Genomic DNA, 12,741 nt, shown 5'->3' with positions numbered 1-12,741 from the left:
AATTAAAATTTCTGAATCTGTGCTGAGATCATTGACTTGATCCAAAACATTTTTTTCTTTATTCTTTCAATTAATGAAAAATTTCACTCATTTTCATTTTGAGTTGCTTCAAAACTAAGTTTTCCCCTTTGAAACTGCAAATGAGCTACAGAATCAGCTATTTCTACAGTGCTATCTGGAATCTGCAGGCTGACAAGAGGCTAGACACCTTGAAACTGTTGGTGGCTTTGAGGTTTATAGAGGTTAACCTCTGACTTTAAAGTTGGTTTAGATAAAAGACAATGCAGCCTTGAGATCCAGCCAAGGAGAGTCCTGAACAATATTTTCTTTCACTTTTTGAGGGTGTAGAAGAAGCAGCTTTTGTTCCACCCAGCGTTTGATTGCTGGTTGCCTGTTTAGCTGGCAGTTTGCAGAGACTGTTTGGGAGCTCTGTTTTATGGGAAGGCTAGAGATGATAGAGTTGAAAGTCTCCTCTGTGATCCATGCACAGTTCACTACTGCACTCAAACAGGGAAGCAGGATCAGTCTAAGGGAATCTTAAATCCCTGGAATCCCTTAGATCCCTGGAGATGGGGACCCAAGGGAAAGGCTCAAGAGCAGAGCAACTTGTGACAGGATTTGGAGAAGTGAAACAGTAAAATGGATAGTGCCTGTGAACAAGGGAATTTAAAGGATTAGTTGGGGATTTTCCTCTAAAGTAGAGACAAAAGAAAACCCAGCTTGCTGCTCTGCTAACTTCTGGGGAGTGTCATTTCTCTTCACAACTAATGGAGCTTTCAAGATTGATGAAACTTTGTGCACATATATGTGTTTGTTGGAAGTTCACTTTTTAAACTAATATTTATCTAATGATAAATGCATAATTGTTTCAGCTGCCTAGCATTTGTACTTGTATTGTGCAGCTCAAAAACAAAGCATTAAAATGGAGATGGAGACTGGAGATGAAATTGCTATTGTGGGAATAGGATGCAACTTTCCTGGAGGTAAGTTTTGGGTAAATGCAAAGCAGAATATTGAATAAATACTAAAAAACAGTTACTCATTAATTTTGAGGTGGGGGAAATCAACACCTTTCTTTCCCTTCCTATTGTAGAAGTCTGTGCTTTCCTACTTGTCAAAAATTTCTAAAAAGGTCACCCTATGTTGGCTTGAATTTGTCACGTGGCATACAGCTCTATTGTAATAAAAAACAACAGTCCCTATTGCACTAGTCTCATACAGTATATATGACCTTTTGTTGCAATTAAGCCCTATAAAGTGACAGTAGACTCAGTCTTCTGAGATTAGATGGCTGGAGGTATTTAGGTAAGTGGAGAGGGTTCTAGGTTCAGGCTTCTTCCCTCAAATCTTCGATACCTTAGATAGACAATGATTTAAAAAAAAATCCAGAAATAATCCAGGCAGTAGAATACAGCTCTGTGCCTGTGAGTCAGTGATCAGTCCTAAAGGCCACAGTGCTAGTCTCTTCCTTCCTTGTTTTCTTCTCTGCCCTCACTGCATTTCAGCTCCTGGCTTTAGTTTGTCCCAGTTCCAATAGGTTTATATATACACACTAAAAACTATGTGGACCAAAACTTAATTATGAGCACAAATTAATGGTTCTGAAATCTAATTAAGTGCTATAAAATATGTAGACTCTCATGCCCTGGTATTCAATGTTAATTTGGTGCAACTCGGTTGGTCCAAGCATCACATTAGCAGGGAATCATTTCAGTTGAATTGTTCTGTTTGTGTAGTAACACACATGAAAACACGAGCTGTCCTGTACCACTGTGCAGCCTCAGAACTGCACCTCTCATCTGGCCGTGGAAGAATATCTGCTACTGTCGAGTGGTAGGAGCTCTTAACTCCCAAAGTGTGGCTTGTGTCTGTGGCTGTGCCCGTGATGATGGAGTAAATGTGCAAGGGCTTGAGCAGGAATGCTGTTACTGACTGTTAGCACATCCCTCAGCCCTGCTTCGGCCCACGTCCATTTGAGCTGCCCTGGGCAGTGCTCAGCCACACCACAGGTTAATATCTGCAAGGAACTCTTCCCAGAGGGAGTATGGGTGATGCCACCATGTCTTCTGGGGGAAGTGGAAGCGGCATGGGCAGAAGAAATGTGAGCCACTGTGTGGACGCAGTGTTTGGCCAAGGAGTAGGCACAGGGCTGTTTGATGTATTAATATAGACATAGCCTCCATGCCTCCATCTCAACTCGTAAGGACAGATTTTCTTACAATTGAGGAGTCAGATGGGCTTTGTCAATGCTGAGAATCCACATGCTTTTATGTTTGGGTTGAGATCCCCTTCCACTGCTGTATTGTGTTAGGGACAAAGGATAATGTCACTGGTGTTTTCCTAGCATTTGTAAGCTCAGTCTCTCTTCAAAGTGCCAATGTCCAGAGATGCTCCTTTGCTGCCTGTGCAGCTTCCTGAGGAGTGCTGCTGTGCAGATGCAGAGATGCACTTCTGAATATGCATGTGGGGGAGCAGATAATTTAATCTTTAAAATATTCATGCAACAGGTGAAGGAATTGACAACTTCTGGAAAGTGCTGGAAGAAGGCAAAAACTGCGCTGTAGAGATACCGCCAGAGAGATTTAATACTGAAGAGTGGTATGATCCAGATGATAACAAGCCAGGAAAAATTTGTACGACACGAGCTGCTCTTCTCAATGAGTAAGTGTGTACAATGCTGAGTACACATTGATTTTTCATTTTATTTTTACAATAACATGTCTAGCCTTTCACAGAGACCAAACCAAATGGAGGGAATTCCTGTTGCCTGACATCTATGAGCACATTCGGTTGCCTGGTTACTAGCCACCTTAGGCACATTTGTATATGTAGGAACATATCTGATGCTTGATTACATAGTCTGGTATCTATATACACACTCATCATGTTCACCTGCCACATGGTGGGGATTTCTGCCTTTGGGCTGCTTGCGTTATGTACGGGGTATATGACAGGCTGGGGTGGCCCATAGCCTGCCAAGCAATTCCTGCTGTCTGCTGTGGACAGCAGAAGAGGGTGGCAGAGTAGAGGTGTAAGAACTGCCTGGTAAGTCTCCTTCAGTTTCTGTCTGAAGGTTAATCTGCTTTGCTGGATCTTGGGAACTAATCCTGTGCTTGTGAGGTCGAGTAACTGTGATTCATATGAGACTGTGACAATTTAGAGACAAAATAAGATAGTCTGTGTTTGGGAGATGGTCTAGAAGGGGATCTTAGGCTTTTTTGAGTGCTATGCTTGTCTGTAAGCCTGAGTTAGTAATAATACACTAGTAATCCTACTTTTCTGTGGGCTCATACTGTCACTTATTAAAAATGAACTAACTTTCTCTTATTCTTGGTCTTTATTTGAGTATATGTTTATAATAATGAGAGACTATGTATGTATAAACATTGGGTAAAGAGACTAATGCAAAGGCAAACTGTGAAGAAGCAAAATATATGGCATATCGAACTAGCTCAGAAATAGCTTATAATTGTACAGGGACTATTGTTAATGCTAAGAGTAGCATATCAACACTAGACAAGAGTAGTAAAATCAACATAAATATCTTTGATTTTAAATCCACATTTACTTTAAATCCCCATGCTGAAAACCTTTATTTGAGTGAAAAGTCAACATACACTGAAGTAATCTTATTGCCTTATAAGAATAACACTTTACCACTTTGAATAATAGGACTCAGAATTACTAAAGTAATTAATCCCATGTTAGATATTCAGTTTCCCACTAAACCCAAGAACTGACAGAAGGCCATACAAAGCTGAGCTTGGGATACATGATTAAGTCTGATCATTTAAGGCTAGATTATTTCTAAGCGTAGGTTTACTTTAGAGGTTTTTTTAGAAATGTTTAGGTGACACACACTCTCACATACAAACATTATAAATTTATTAATCTTGGAAGCATCTGAGCTAATACTCTACATATTGATTTTATATTGCAAAAGAATTGGTCAGTATTTCCTTAAAATTATATAAGACAATATTTATTTAAAATGTTCACTAAAACCATATTACAGTAGAGGGAATCTCGTTGTGCAAATTTTCATAATGTGAAAGAATTTGTTGAAATTAATGGACTAAACATGTGAATAAATATTGCTATGAGTGGCCTTGTAACTCTGCAATACTAAGCAGCTAGCAAAAGAATGCATATCCTGTGGGAAATAGAGCATCCTGGGCCTATAAACATTTGCTTTTGAACTTCAGAAATGGGAACCGAGGCCTAAATACCAGTTATTGCTTTGCTTGTCATGGAATTGCAAAAAATGTGTACTTTAATTCTAGAAGTGCATATTGTATGCATATTGAACTGTTTTCTGGTTTGTATATTTTAGATTCAATTCATTTGACAACTACCTCTTTGGAATTAATGATCTGGAAGCTGAACGCATGGATCCGCAACAGAAGTTGCTGGTAGAATGCACATACAAAGCACTGGAGGACGCAGGAGTCCCTGTAGAAGCCATCAATGGCACCAAAACGGGTGTTTTTATTGGTAAGATAACAATTTCCTGGTGAAAAATCCCTATTTTAACCACACAAGGAATGCAGCACCCTTTCATAAACTTCACATGTATCTGTCATTAGAGATCTTAAGGCTACTGTGCTATGACAGTGTATTTTAGGTAAAGGTTGGTAGGTTATTCTAGAAGTTCGTTATGCTATTAACTCAGAGCTGCTCCTCTCAGTGTCTGCAGACACGGAAGCTGGATCACTAAAGAGTTAGTCTAACCAACTCTGTTCAGAAATGATATTCTCAGATTTAGATATTTGCTAGTATAATAGTATTGGTTCAGCTGCTGTGGGCTTTTAAGTCCCTTATAAACCAGCAGAAATCCTCATGTAGATATTAACATGCTACCTAAGTGCCTTTATCCAACTTCTTATTTCATTAAGGAGCTACATTTTGCTAGTACAATATGTGTTTGCTTTAAGAGGAGTTTACTGGGTTAGTTTGATTGGGATAACAATAATGGCAAATTATCTAGATTACCTTTTAGTCTGAGCCGCGTTCTTACACAAAGGAGATTATCCCTTGCTCTCCGAATGGATGTACTGCATTTTCCACATGTGCCTGTGGAATCTGCTGCATTTGAAGCATGTGTTCTCACAGAAAGGGGACAACACTTCTGGCAGGCCCAATTCTTTTCTATTTCTGCCTCGTTCACTGGTCCACAGCAAGCAAAGCAAAGGTAATAAAAAGTATTCGATGTAGCCTACACTGTGACATTCAGCTTGGAACGCCTGAGCAATTAGAGCTTGTCCTATCTCAGCTATCCTCATTGTAACTTCTTAATGTGTATTCCCTTATCTAAACAAAATTAACTCACCCTTAAACTGAGATACAACTGCCTAAATAGTTTATGCATAGCTTAAGTGCATCACACAGATAGCTTAGCCTGCAGGTAAGGCCTGTCATTTACTGACTGGGGGCAAATTTCAAGTGTCAGGAATGTTTGTTTAAGTTGGGTCCAGTGGAAATTGCTGGGAGTTTCTTGTTTGACTTGAGTAGAAACAAAGTTTTACCATAGGAGCACTGATATGCAGTTTAGCATTAAAAGAGAAAAAACAAAGCACACGCTGCCAGGTTTAGAGCTGTTAATCTCTTTTGTTCTCTATTTCACGCGGTGTGTTTGATACTTTTATAGGTCTTATGAATCGAGATTATGAAATTATAACAAGCAGAGCAGTGAGTGAAATAAACCATTATGATGGCACAGGAACAGCAATGAGCATATCTGCTAACAGGGTCTCATACACATTTAATCTCACTGGACCATCGCTGGCTATTGACACTGCGTGTTCGTCATTTCTTTTTGCTTTGCACTACGCCTTGAGAGCAATCAAAGCAGGTAATGGGACTGTAGAGATGCTAGGCTAAGAAATTAGGATTGATACTGTAAGAGCTAGCTAGAATATTGAGATTTCAGTTTTTCTAGGATTTGACTCATATCACAGCTATCAAGAGCTATACATAAACTTTATACTTTAACATTACTGAGATTAATTCAATAAAACTTTTTGTATTCTCAGTCTCAGCAGTATGGAACTGTTAAGTTCTAATGTCTCAGAAATACCCACCATTTCTATAATAAAAAGAAACCGCTCATTATAAGGAATAATGTTACTCCCTCAGCTATATCCTGATGTAGATCTAGAAACCTGTCTTGGCTGACCTTTCAAAGACCTGTCTCGGTAATTAGTTCCAATCTTGCAATTGTAAATACCTCAAAGAATTTTCACGATAATCTACCTGAAATATCAGCCTTTTCAATCGTTATATGTGATTAAAATATTTCTGTCCTGTCTTGGACATTTCACCGTGAGTATGTTTCTATTTTACTGCAGGAGATTGTGAGGCAGCCATTTGCGGTGGTGTGAACTGTATAATAGATCCCCGCACCTTTGTGTCTCTTAGTAAAGCAAAAATGATCTCTCCAGAGGGAATAAGCAAACCTTTCTCCAAAAAGGCAGATGGCTATGGTAGGGGAGAAGGCTGTGGTGTTGTTTTCATAAAACCACTGAAAAAGGTAAGACTGTCTTACCTTCTTGTTCTTGTGAAGTAGTTTAAAATAAGACTGTTTATTTATCTAAGTTCTGTGTCTCCAATTCTAGTAAATTCCTCTAGAAAAATAACTCTTAGTTTTCTAATTTAACTGTAGTATTAATAACGTATTTATACACTTCCCCTAAAATGAGAATCATGCATTTAAAAGTTCTCTGTTCTCTGTCTTGTTTTGTTTGTTTTTTTGTTTGTTTGTTTTCCTTTTATAGAAAAAGCACAGGATTATTAAAGATATTGCTTTCTTTTTATGAAACAGGCAAAGGAAGACTTCAACAAAATCTGGGGTGTTATCAGAATCAGTGCAGTAAGTCAGAATGGCAGGTCCATAACTCCGATCACAAGACCATCTCAAATAGAGCAAGAGAAGTTGCTGCAGAGCATTTATCAAACTCATGTTGATCCATCAATTGTGCAGTACATAGAAGCACATGGTACAGGAACTGCTGCTGGAGATCCCACGGAAGCAGAAAGTCTAGGTAATGCCATTTCTAAAAACAGGTCTTCACAAGTTTCTACTCTGAGAATTGGTTCAGTGAAAGGAAATATTGGCCATGGTGAATCAGCTGCTGGAGCAGCAGGGTTAATCAAAGTACTCCTCATGATGCATCATGGAAAGATTGTTCCATCTTTGCATTACTCAAAGGAGACGAGCAGCATTGATGCAGAGAAATTAAACCTTGCAATTCCTACAACTGTAGAACCCTGGGAAGAGCAAGACGAGTACGGAAGAGTAGCTGGCATCAACTGCTTTGGATTTGGGGGAACCATTGCCCACATTGTCGTCAGACAGGTTAAGCAATCAGAGCCTCTTCCTGTCTTTAAGAGGCCCATTGAATTAGTTCTGCTGGCTGCAGCATCAAGTAAATCCCTTCAGATGACAATGGCAGATACAGCTGAGCAGCTCAGCAAAAGCAACTCTGTGACCCTGCCAAGTCTGGCCTATACATCTGCCTGCAGGAGAAGCAATGCCAACTACAAATACCGAAAAGCATTTGTCACAAACTCTCTCCAGCACTTGCAGCAAGAGATTATGTCAGCAGCGAACACTGAATGTGCCAAGTCAAAAGGGGCACCAGAGCTGGTGTTTGTGTTCTGCGGCAATGGCGTCACGCTGAGGGAGCTCTGCGAGACACTGCTGAGCTCAGAGCCAGTGTTCAGAGAGAAATGTGAGGAAATAGAGGTGCTCTTTCAGAGCCATGCTCCCATCAGTCTTCTGCCAGCAAAAGACTGCAGTCCAAAGGATTTCTCCAGTCCAGAGCTCACCCAGCCCTTGCTTTTTACACTGCAGGTTGCCTTAGCTTCTCTTCTGAAATACTGGGGCATTAAACCGGTCACTGTTGTTGGCCACTCAGTAGGGGAAGTTGCTGCTGCCCACTTTGCTGGGTACCTTTCCTTGGCTGATGCAGTCAAAGTGATTTATCACCGGAGCAGACTGCAGGCAAAGGTTCTCGGGGGCAGAATGTTGGTGGTTGGAAATATCCCCGTTAAAGAGATTGCTGAACATCTAAATCAATACTCGGGGAAGGTGTGCATTGCTGCTTTCAACAGCCCCGTGTCCTGCACCTTGTCTGGGGATTCAGATTCTGTGAATGCTGTCCACAAAGACTTAGCTCAAGCTTTCAGTGGCAGAAACATCTTTCTTCATGTTTTAAATGTCCCAGCTGCCTACCATAGCCCCAGCATGGATGAGATACTCGGGGAATTGGAAGAGAACATACAACATTTAGGAAAACAGAAGGGGGAAATTGAAGTGATTTCAACACTAACTGGCATGGCTGCTTCTGAAGATGACTTCACTCAGGGCAAATTCTGGGCTCGGCATACTCGTGAGCCTGTTGCTTTCGCTCAAGCCATAGAAACGGCAGCTAGAAACAAGGAAAATGTGGTGTTTGTGGAAATAGGTCCTCACCGGGCATTGCAAAGAAACATAATAGAAACTCTGGGAAAGGGCACAAAAGTGTTATCATCTTTGCAAACTGATGCAGAGCATCAGACACTCCTTAATCTGGTAGGAAATTTATTTGAACTGGGATATAATCCCAACTGGCAACACTTTTATAATGGGTATCAAAGTGTTCCATCGACTATTCCACGGTATCAATTTGACCGCAAGAAATTAATGGCCTTTCTGAACCTTCATCAACAAGCAAACAAAAGAGGTGTCAGCTCCAGCCATCCTTTGGTTTACAGTATGAAGAGTGACAACATGCAGTTTGGCTGCCTGGTATCTCAGGACACAACACCCTACTTATATGAGCACAAGAACAACGGTCTGGCTTTAGTCCCTGGTGCTTTCTATGTGGAGCTCGGTCTGGCCTCTGTGATGAGTAGTTCAAGCTCTAAAGTTTCTCTGGGCACTTGCCAAACGAGTATCAGTTTTTCTGCACCATGTGTTCTCAGCCAGGCTTCCCAAGTCTTGCATATCAAGCTGAGTCCACAAAAAGCAACAACAGCCTTTGAAATACTCTCTCCCTATGGCGCACTTTTTGCTGTAGGCCAAGTTATAAAGGTGCCTGAAGCTGTAGTTGAAGAAAGGACCATCTCCTTCCAAGAAATCTTTCAAAGGTGCCGGTCAGTGGTTAGCACAGAGGAGGTTTATGAAGCACTGTCTCAGATTGGCTTTCAATATGGCTCCATATTCAGGCAGCTTGGTGATGTGCACTATTGCCAGGAACTAAAGGAAGCTATATCAAGCATAAAGGTGAACAAGCAGACTGTTGGAGAGATGTACAACTACTATATCCATCCAGTGCTACTAGATTGTTTTCTGCAGATGACAGCTGTCATGACCTCAAAGACCATTCAGGCCACAGCAGGCTTTCCCTCAGGGATAGGCAGCCTGGTGGTGCTCCGACCGCTGGAGGAAGAAATGATGATCTATATGAGAACAAGCAAATCTGTTGGGAACAACTTAGAGGTCTGTGGATGTTTTATGGACAAGCATGGCTCCATTTTGGCTGAACTCAAGCGCGTTACCATCACTTTCATGAAGCAGGCATCTTCCAGGGAAAATGAGTTTATGTTTGAGAACAAGTGGAAAGAAATCTCTCCTTCACAGGCAGTTGGACAACTGGGAACAATGCCCCGAGTCCTAGTGTTTGCTGACCAATTTGGTATAGCTGAACAGCTAAAAAAATATTTGCATCCTGAGTCCAGGTATGTTATGTACGAGCACTGGGAAACCTCCTTAGAAGTCCACACAGAGAATAAAATGAAAACAGAGGTTGAGGATTATGATGAAATTCTGTACCTGTGGGGAATTCAAAAGTTAAATGAAGAGTTTCCAAGCAAAGTGGTGGACCAGTTGGCGAAGTGTTGTGAGGCCTATCGCCAAATTATTGTGGCATTAAGAGAGAAACCATCCCGCTGTTCAATCAGAGTGATCACCTACAGAACAACAGGAAGAAATGTAGACCACATTAACAGCGGGTTTGCTTTGTGTGGCATGACCAGAACGTGTGTCCTTGAAGCTCCTGAAGTCACTTTTCAGATAATTGACCTTAGCTCTTCCAGTTCCCTGGACATCTCAGCATTAGCAGATGTTCTCGTCAAATACAAAGGTATGGACTATCCAGAAGTTTGGATCAGCCAGGGAAGAATTTACATGTCGGAAATCAGACGCACACCTTTTATAGATGCAGATTCTAGCCAACCCATGAGATCTGTACAGAAATCAGAAACATTCGCTTTGTACACATCTGATCCATACACTGCAAAAGACTTATCTGCTGAATTATCCACAAGAGAAGTTAATGAGCTCGAAAAACAGAGCATTGAAATTCAAGTGGATAAAATATGTCTCCACTCTGAAGATTATTTTCCTATGAGTGTTTCTAGTCGTAACTTTGGTAATGCACTGTACTGGAATTCACAAACAGTAGATAAATATGGACTTTTAGCCCTTGATTTCAGTGGCATAGTAACAGCAACAGGTTCTCATGTGAGGAAAGTTAAAGTGGGAGACCATGTGGTTGCCTGCTATCCAGCTGCTGCATCATCCAAAATTCAGATTCCATGGACAGTTTGTTTCAATGCAAAGAAATTTCCATGCTTTCAAAATGTCCCTTGTATGTCATACTTTATCATTGCATGGGAAATACTAAATCAGAGGTTACCCAAGAGGAAAAATGGAAAAACATTAGGTATTATTTCTACAGAGCCATCATCAGTTTTGTGCCACGTTCTTTCTGCGGCAGCAGAAGAAATGGGTTGGAGAACAGTACTTGCAAGGCCCACTCCTGATGAGCTCCAACGTATAATGTTATGCAATGCCCTTGTTGTTCTTCCTCCAGTACATGGACTGTCTCAGGAAGATCTGGCCCACATGTACTTTCTTAAAGATGTGGTGATAGTACGTGGCAATCAACAGTTTGAATGTGTCCAAAATGTCATTGGAATTGATCATGAAAATATTTGCTTTCACATCATTTCCCTCAGCAGCATTTTCCAGAAAGCATCTCTAAAGGAACTGCAAAAGACAGTGCATGCATGGATCAGTTCAATGGATACAAAACGGTTTAAAAGTCTATCAGGTTTTGTTTTTCAGCGAACTGAGAACTTAGAAAGGATGAACTCTGAGTTGTCCTATTTTACCTGCAAATCTGTCCCACTTGCTGTACTGAGAAGACAGAGGAGGGATGTCACCATGGTTTCAGAAATACCATTGTATGAACCCCAGAAGAAAATGTTTAAGCAGAATGCTGTTTACGTAGTAGTAGGGGGCCTTACAGGACTTGGTTTTGAAACTGTAAAATTCATAGCCCGAAATGGAGGTGGGTGTATTGCGATACTCTCCAGGAAAATTCCAAACAATGAGAAGCTGGAAGAGCTCAAGGCTTTGCAGCAGCAATATGAAGGCAGCAGAGTAGCGTTTGTGCAGTGTGATGTTATTTCAACCAAGGAGGTTGAGACAGCTTTCCAGTATATAGTGCAAATCTTTCCAGGGAGTCCAATCAAAGGTGTATTTCAAGGTGCTGTGGCTTTACACGATGGCCGTCTTGAAGTTCTGAACTTGACTCATTTTCAGAAAGTGCTAAGCCCCAAAGTGGCGGGGGTCATAAATCTTCATTGGGCTACCAGAGGCCAGGAGCTTGACTACTTTGTGTGCTACTCTTCTGTTACTTCCTTTCTGGGGAATTCTACACAAGCAAACTATGCAGCTGCAAACTCTTTCCTGGATGTCTTCTGCCACTACAGGAGGAACTGTGGGCTTTCAGGCCAATCCATTAACTGGGGTGCTCTGAACCTTGGTATACTGCTCAATCAAAACTACATTCAGAACATTCTGGGATCCAGGGGCATAGATATTCTGCAGGTGCATGAAATTCATGAGTATCTGAGAAAGAGCTTACTTACGAATAACCCTCAGCAGGCTGTTGTGAAATTAAATTTTCAAACCTTACTTCTTCATGTTCTTTCTCGGATTTTATCACTAAAAAGTCGCTTCACATCACTTATGTCAGAAGAATTCGGTTCCAATCTTAAAGTATCTGAGAAAGCTCAAGTCCAGGACGTCGATTTAATCAAACCTGAGAAGTACATCACCTCGCTGATGAGTGACCTCACCAGAGCAAACCCTAATGAACTAACCATGAATACAACGCTTGTGTCATTGGGCATAGACTCTATGTTAGCTATGACAATTCAGAACCGTGTCTTTCAAGAAAGGAAGGTGGACATACCTCTTTTGAAACTGCTTGATCCTCACACAACTCTGTCAAGTTTAGTAGTAGCTCTGGAAGAAACAGACAATGCAAATGGAGTATCAGAGGATGAAAATGATTCAATCGAAAGTGAAGAACATGGGAAATGGTTATAGGAGTTTTCCTCGTTCAGGAATTATGTAACTCTTACGATAACTAGACCTTTTCTGGTATGTCAGAATATCTGATTGCAAAGTGTGGATAGAATATTTGGTGATGCTAAATCTGCTTTTGTCATTACCCCAGAAAGGCCTACACCAAGTTCTTCTGCTATTGCACTAAGTTTGTTACTTTCGGTGAATTGTTTGACATGTTACTTTCCTTATCTTTTACTTTTGTTTTTCAATATTTTTTAGCTCAAAATATGTAGACTGATACATATGCATTTTAATTTTGTATATTTGTATGTTAAATAGATATTGTATTTTTTACCATTTTAAAGTGTTCATAAAAATGATGTAATTGCAGCTCTACA

At 40.7% G+C, this 12,741-nt stretch overlaps 1 protein-coding gene across 1 annotated transcript; it reads left to right on the top strand.

The window, feature by feature from the left end:
• The first annotated feature begins 922 nt into the window (after positions 1 to 922).
• On the top strand, positions 923 to 12,382 carry LOC104570190 (uncharacterized). Its single transcript, XM_010217187.2, has 6 exons — positions 923 to 983; positions 2,508 to 2,661; positions 4,334 to 4,494; positions 5,648 to 5,851; positions 6,348 to 6,529; positions 6,821 to 12,382. The coding sequence occupies exons 1-6, from the start codon at positions 923 to 925 to the stop codon at positions 12,380 to 12,382; spliced, it is 6,324 nt and encodes a 2,107-aa protein (XP_010215489.2).
• The last annotated feature ends 359 nt before the right edge of the window (positions 12,383 to 12,741 follow it).

This window comes from Tinamus guttatus, unplaced genomic scaffold (assembly GCF_059628265.1).
Source record: "Tinamus guttatus ecotype Peru unplaced genomic scaffold, ASM5962826v1 Tinamus_guttatus_pri_ptg000530l, whole genome shotgun sequence".
NCBI lineage: Eukaryota > Metazoa > Chordata > Aves > Tinamiformes > Tinamidae > Tinamus > Tinamus guttatus.
Note: the sequence above shows the minus strand (reverse complement) of the source record. Positions and strands in the feature narration are given on the sequence as shown.

What these genes read in the sequence shown, in the direction of transcription:
- LOC104570190 (XM_010217187.2), top strand. Translation starts at nt 923, where the DNA reads ATGGAGATGGAGACTGGAGATGAAATTGCTATTGTGGGAATAGGATGC. An exon ending in AGGATGCAACTTTCCTGGAG is followed by an intron (nt 984 to 2,507) that starts GTAAGTTTTGGG and finishes TTCATGCAACAG; the next exon opens with GTGAAGGAATTGACAACTTC. An exon ending in CTTGAGAGCAATCAAAGCAG is followed by an intron (nt 5,852 to 6,347) that starts GTAATGGGACTG and finishes ATTTTACTGCAG; the next exon opens with GAGATTGTGAGGCAGCCATT.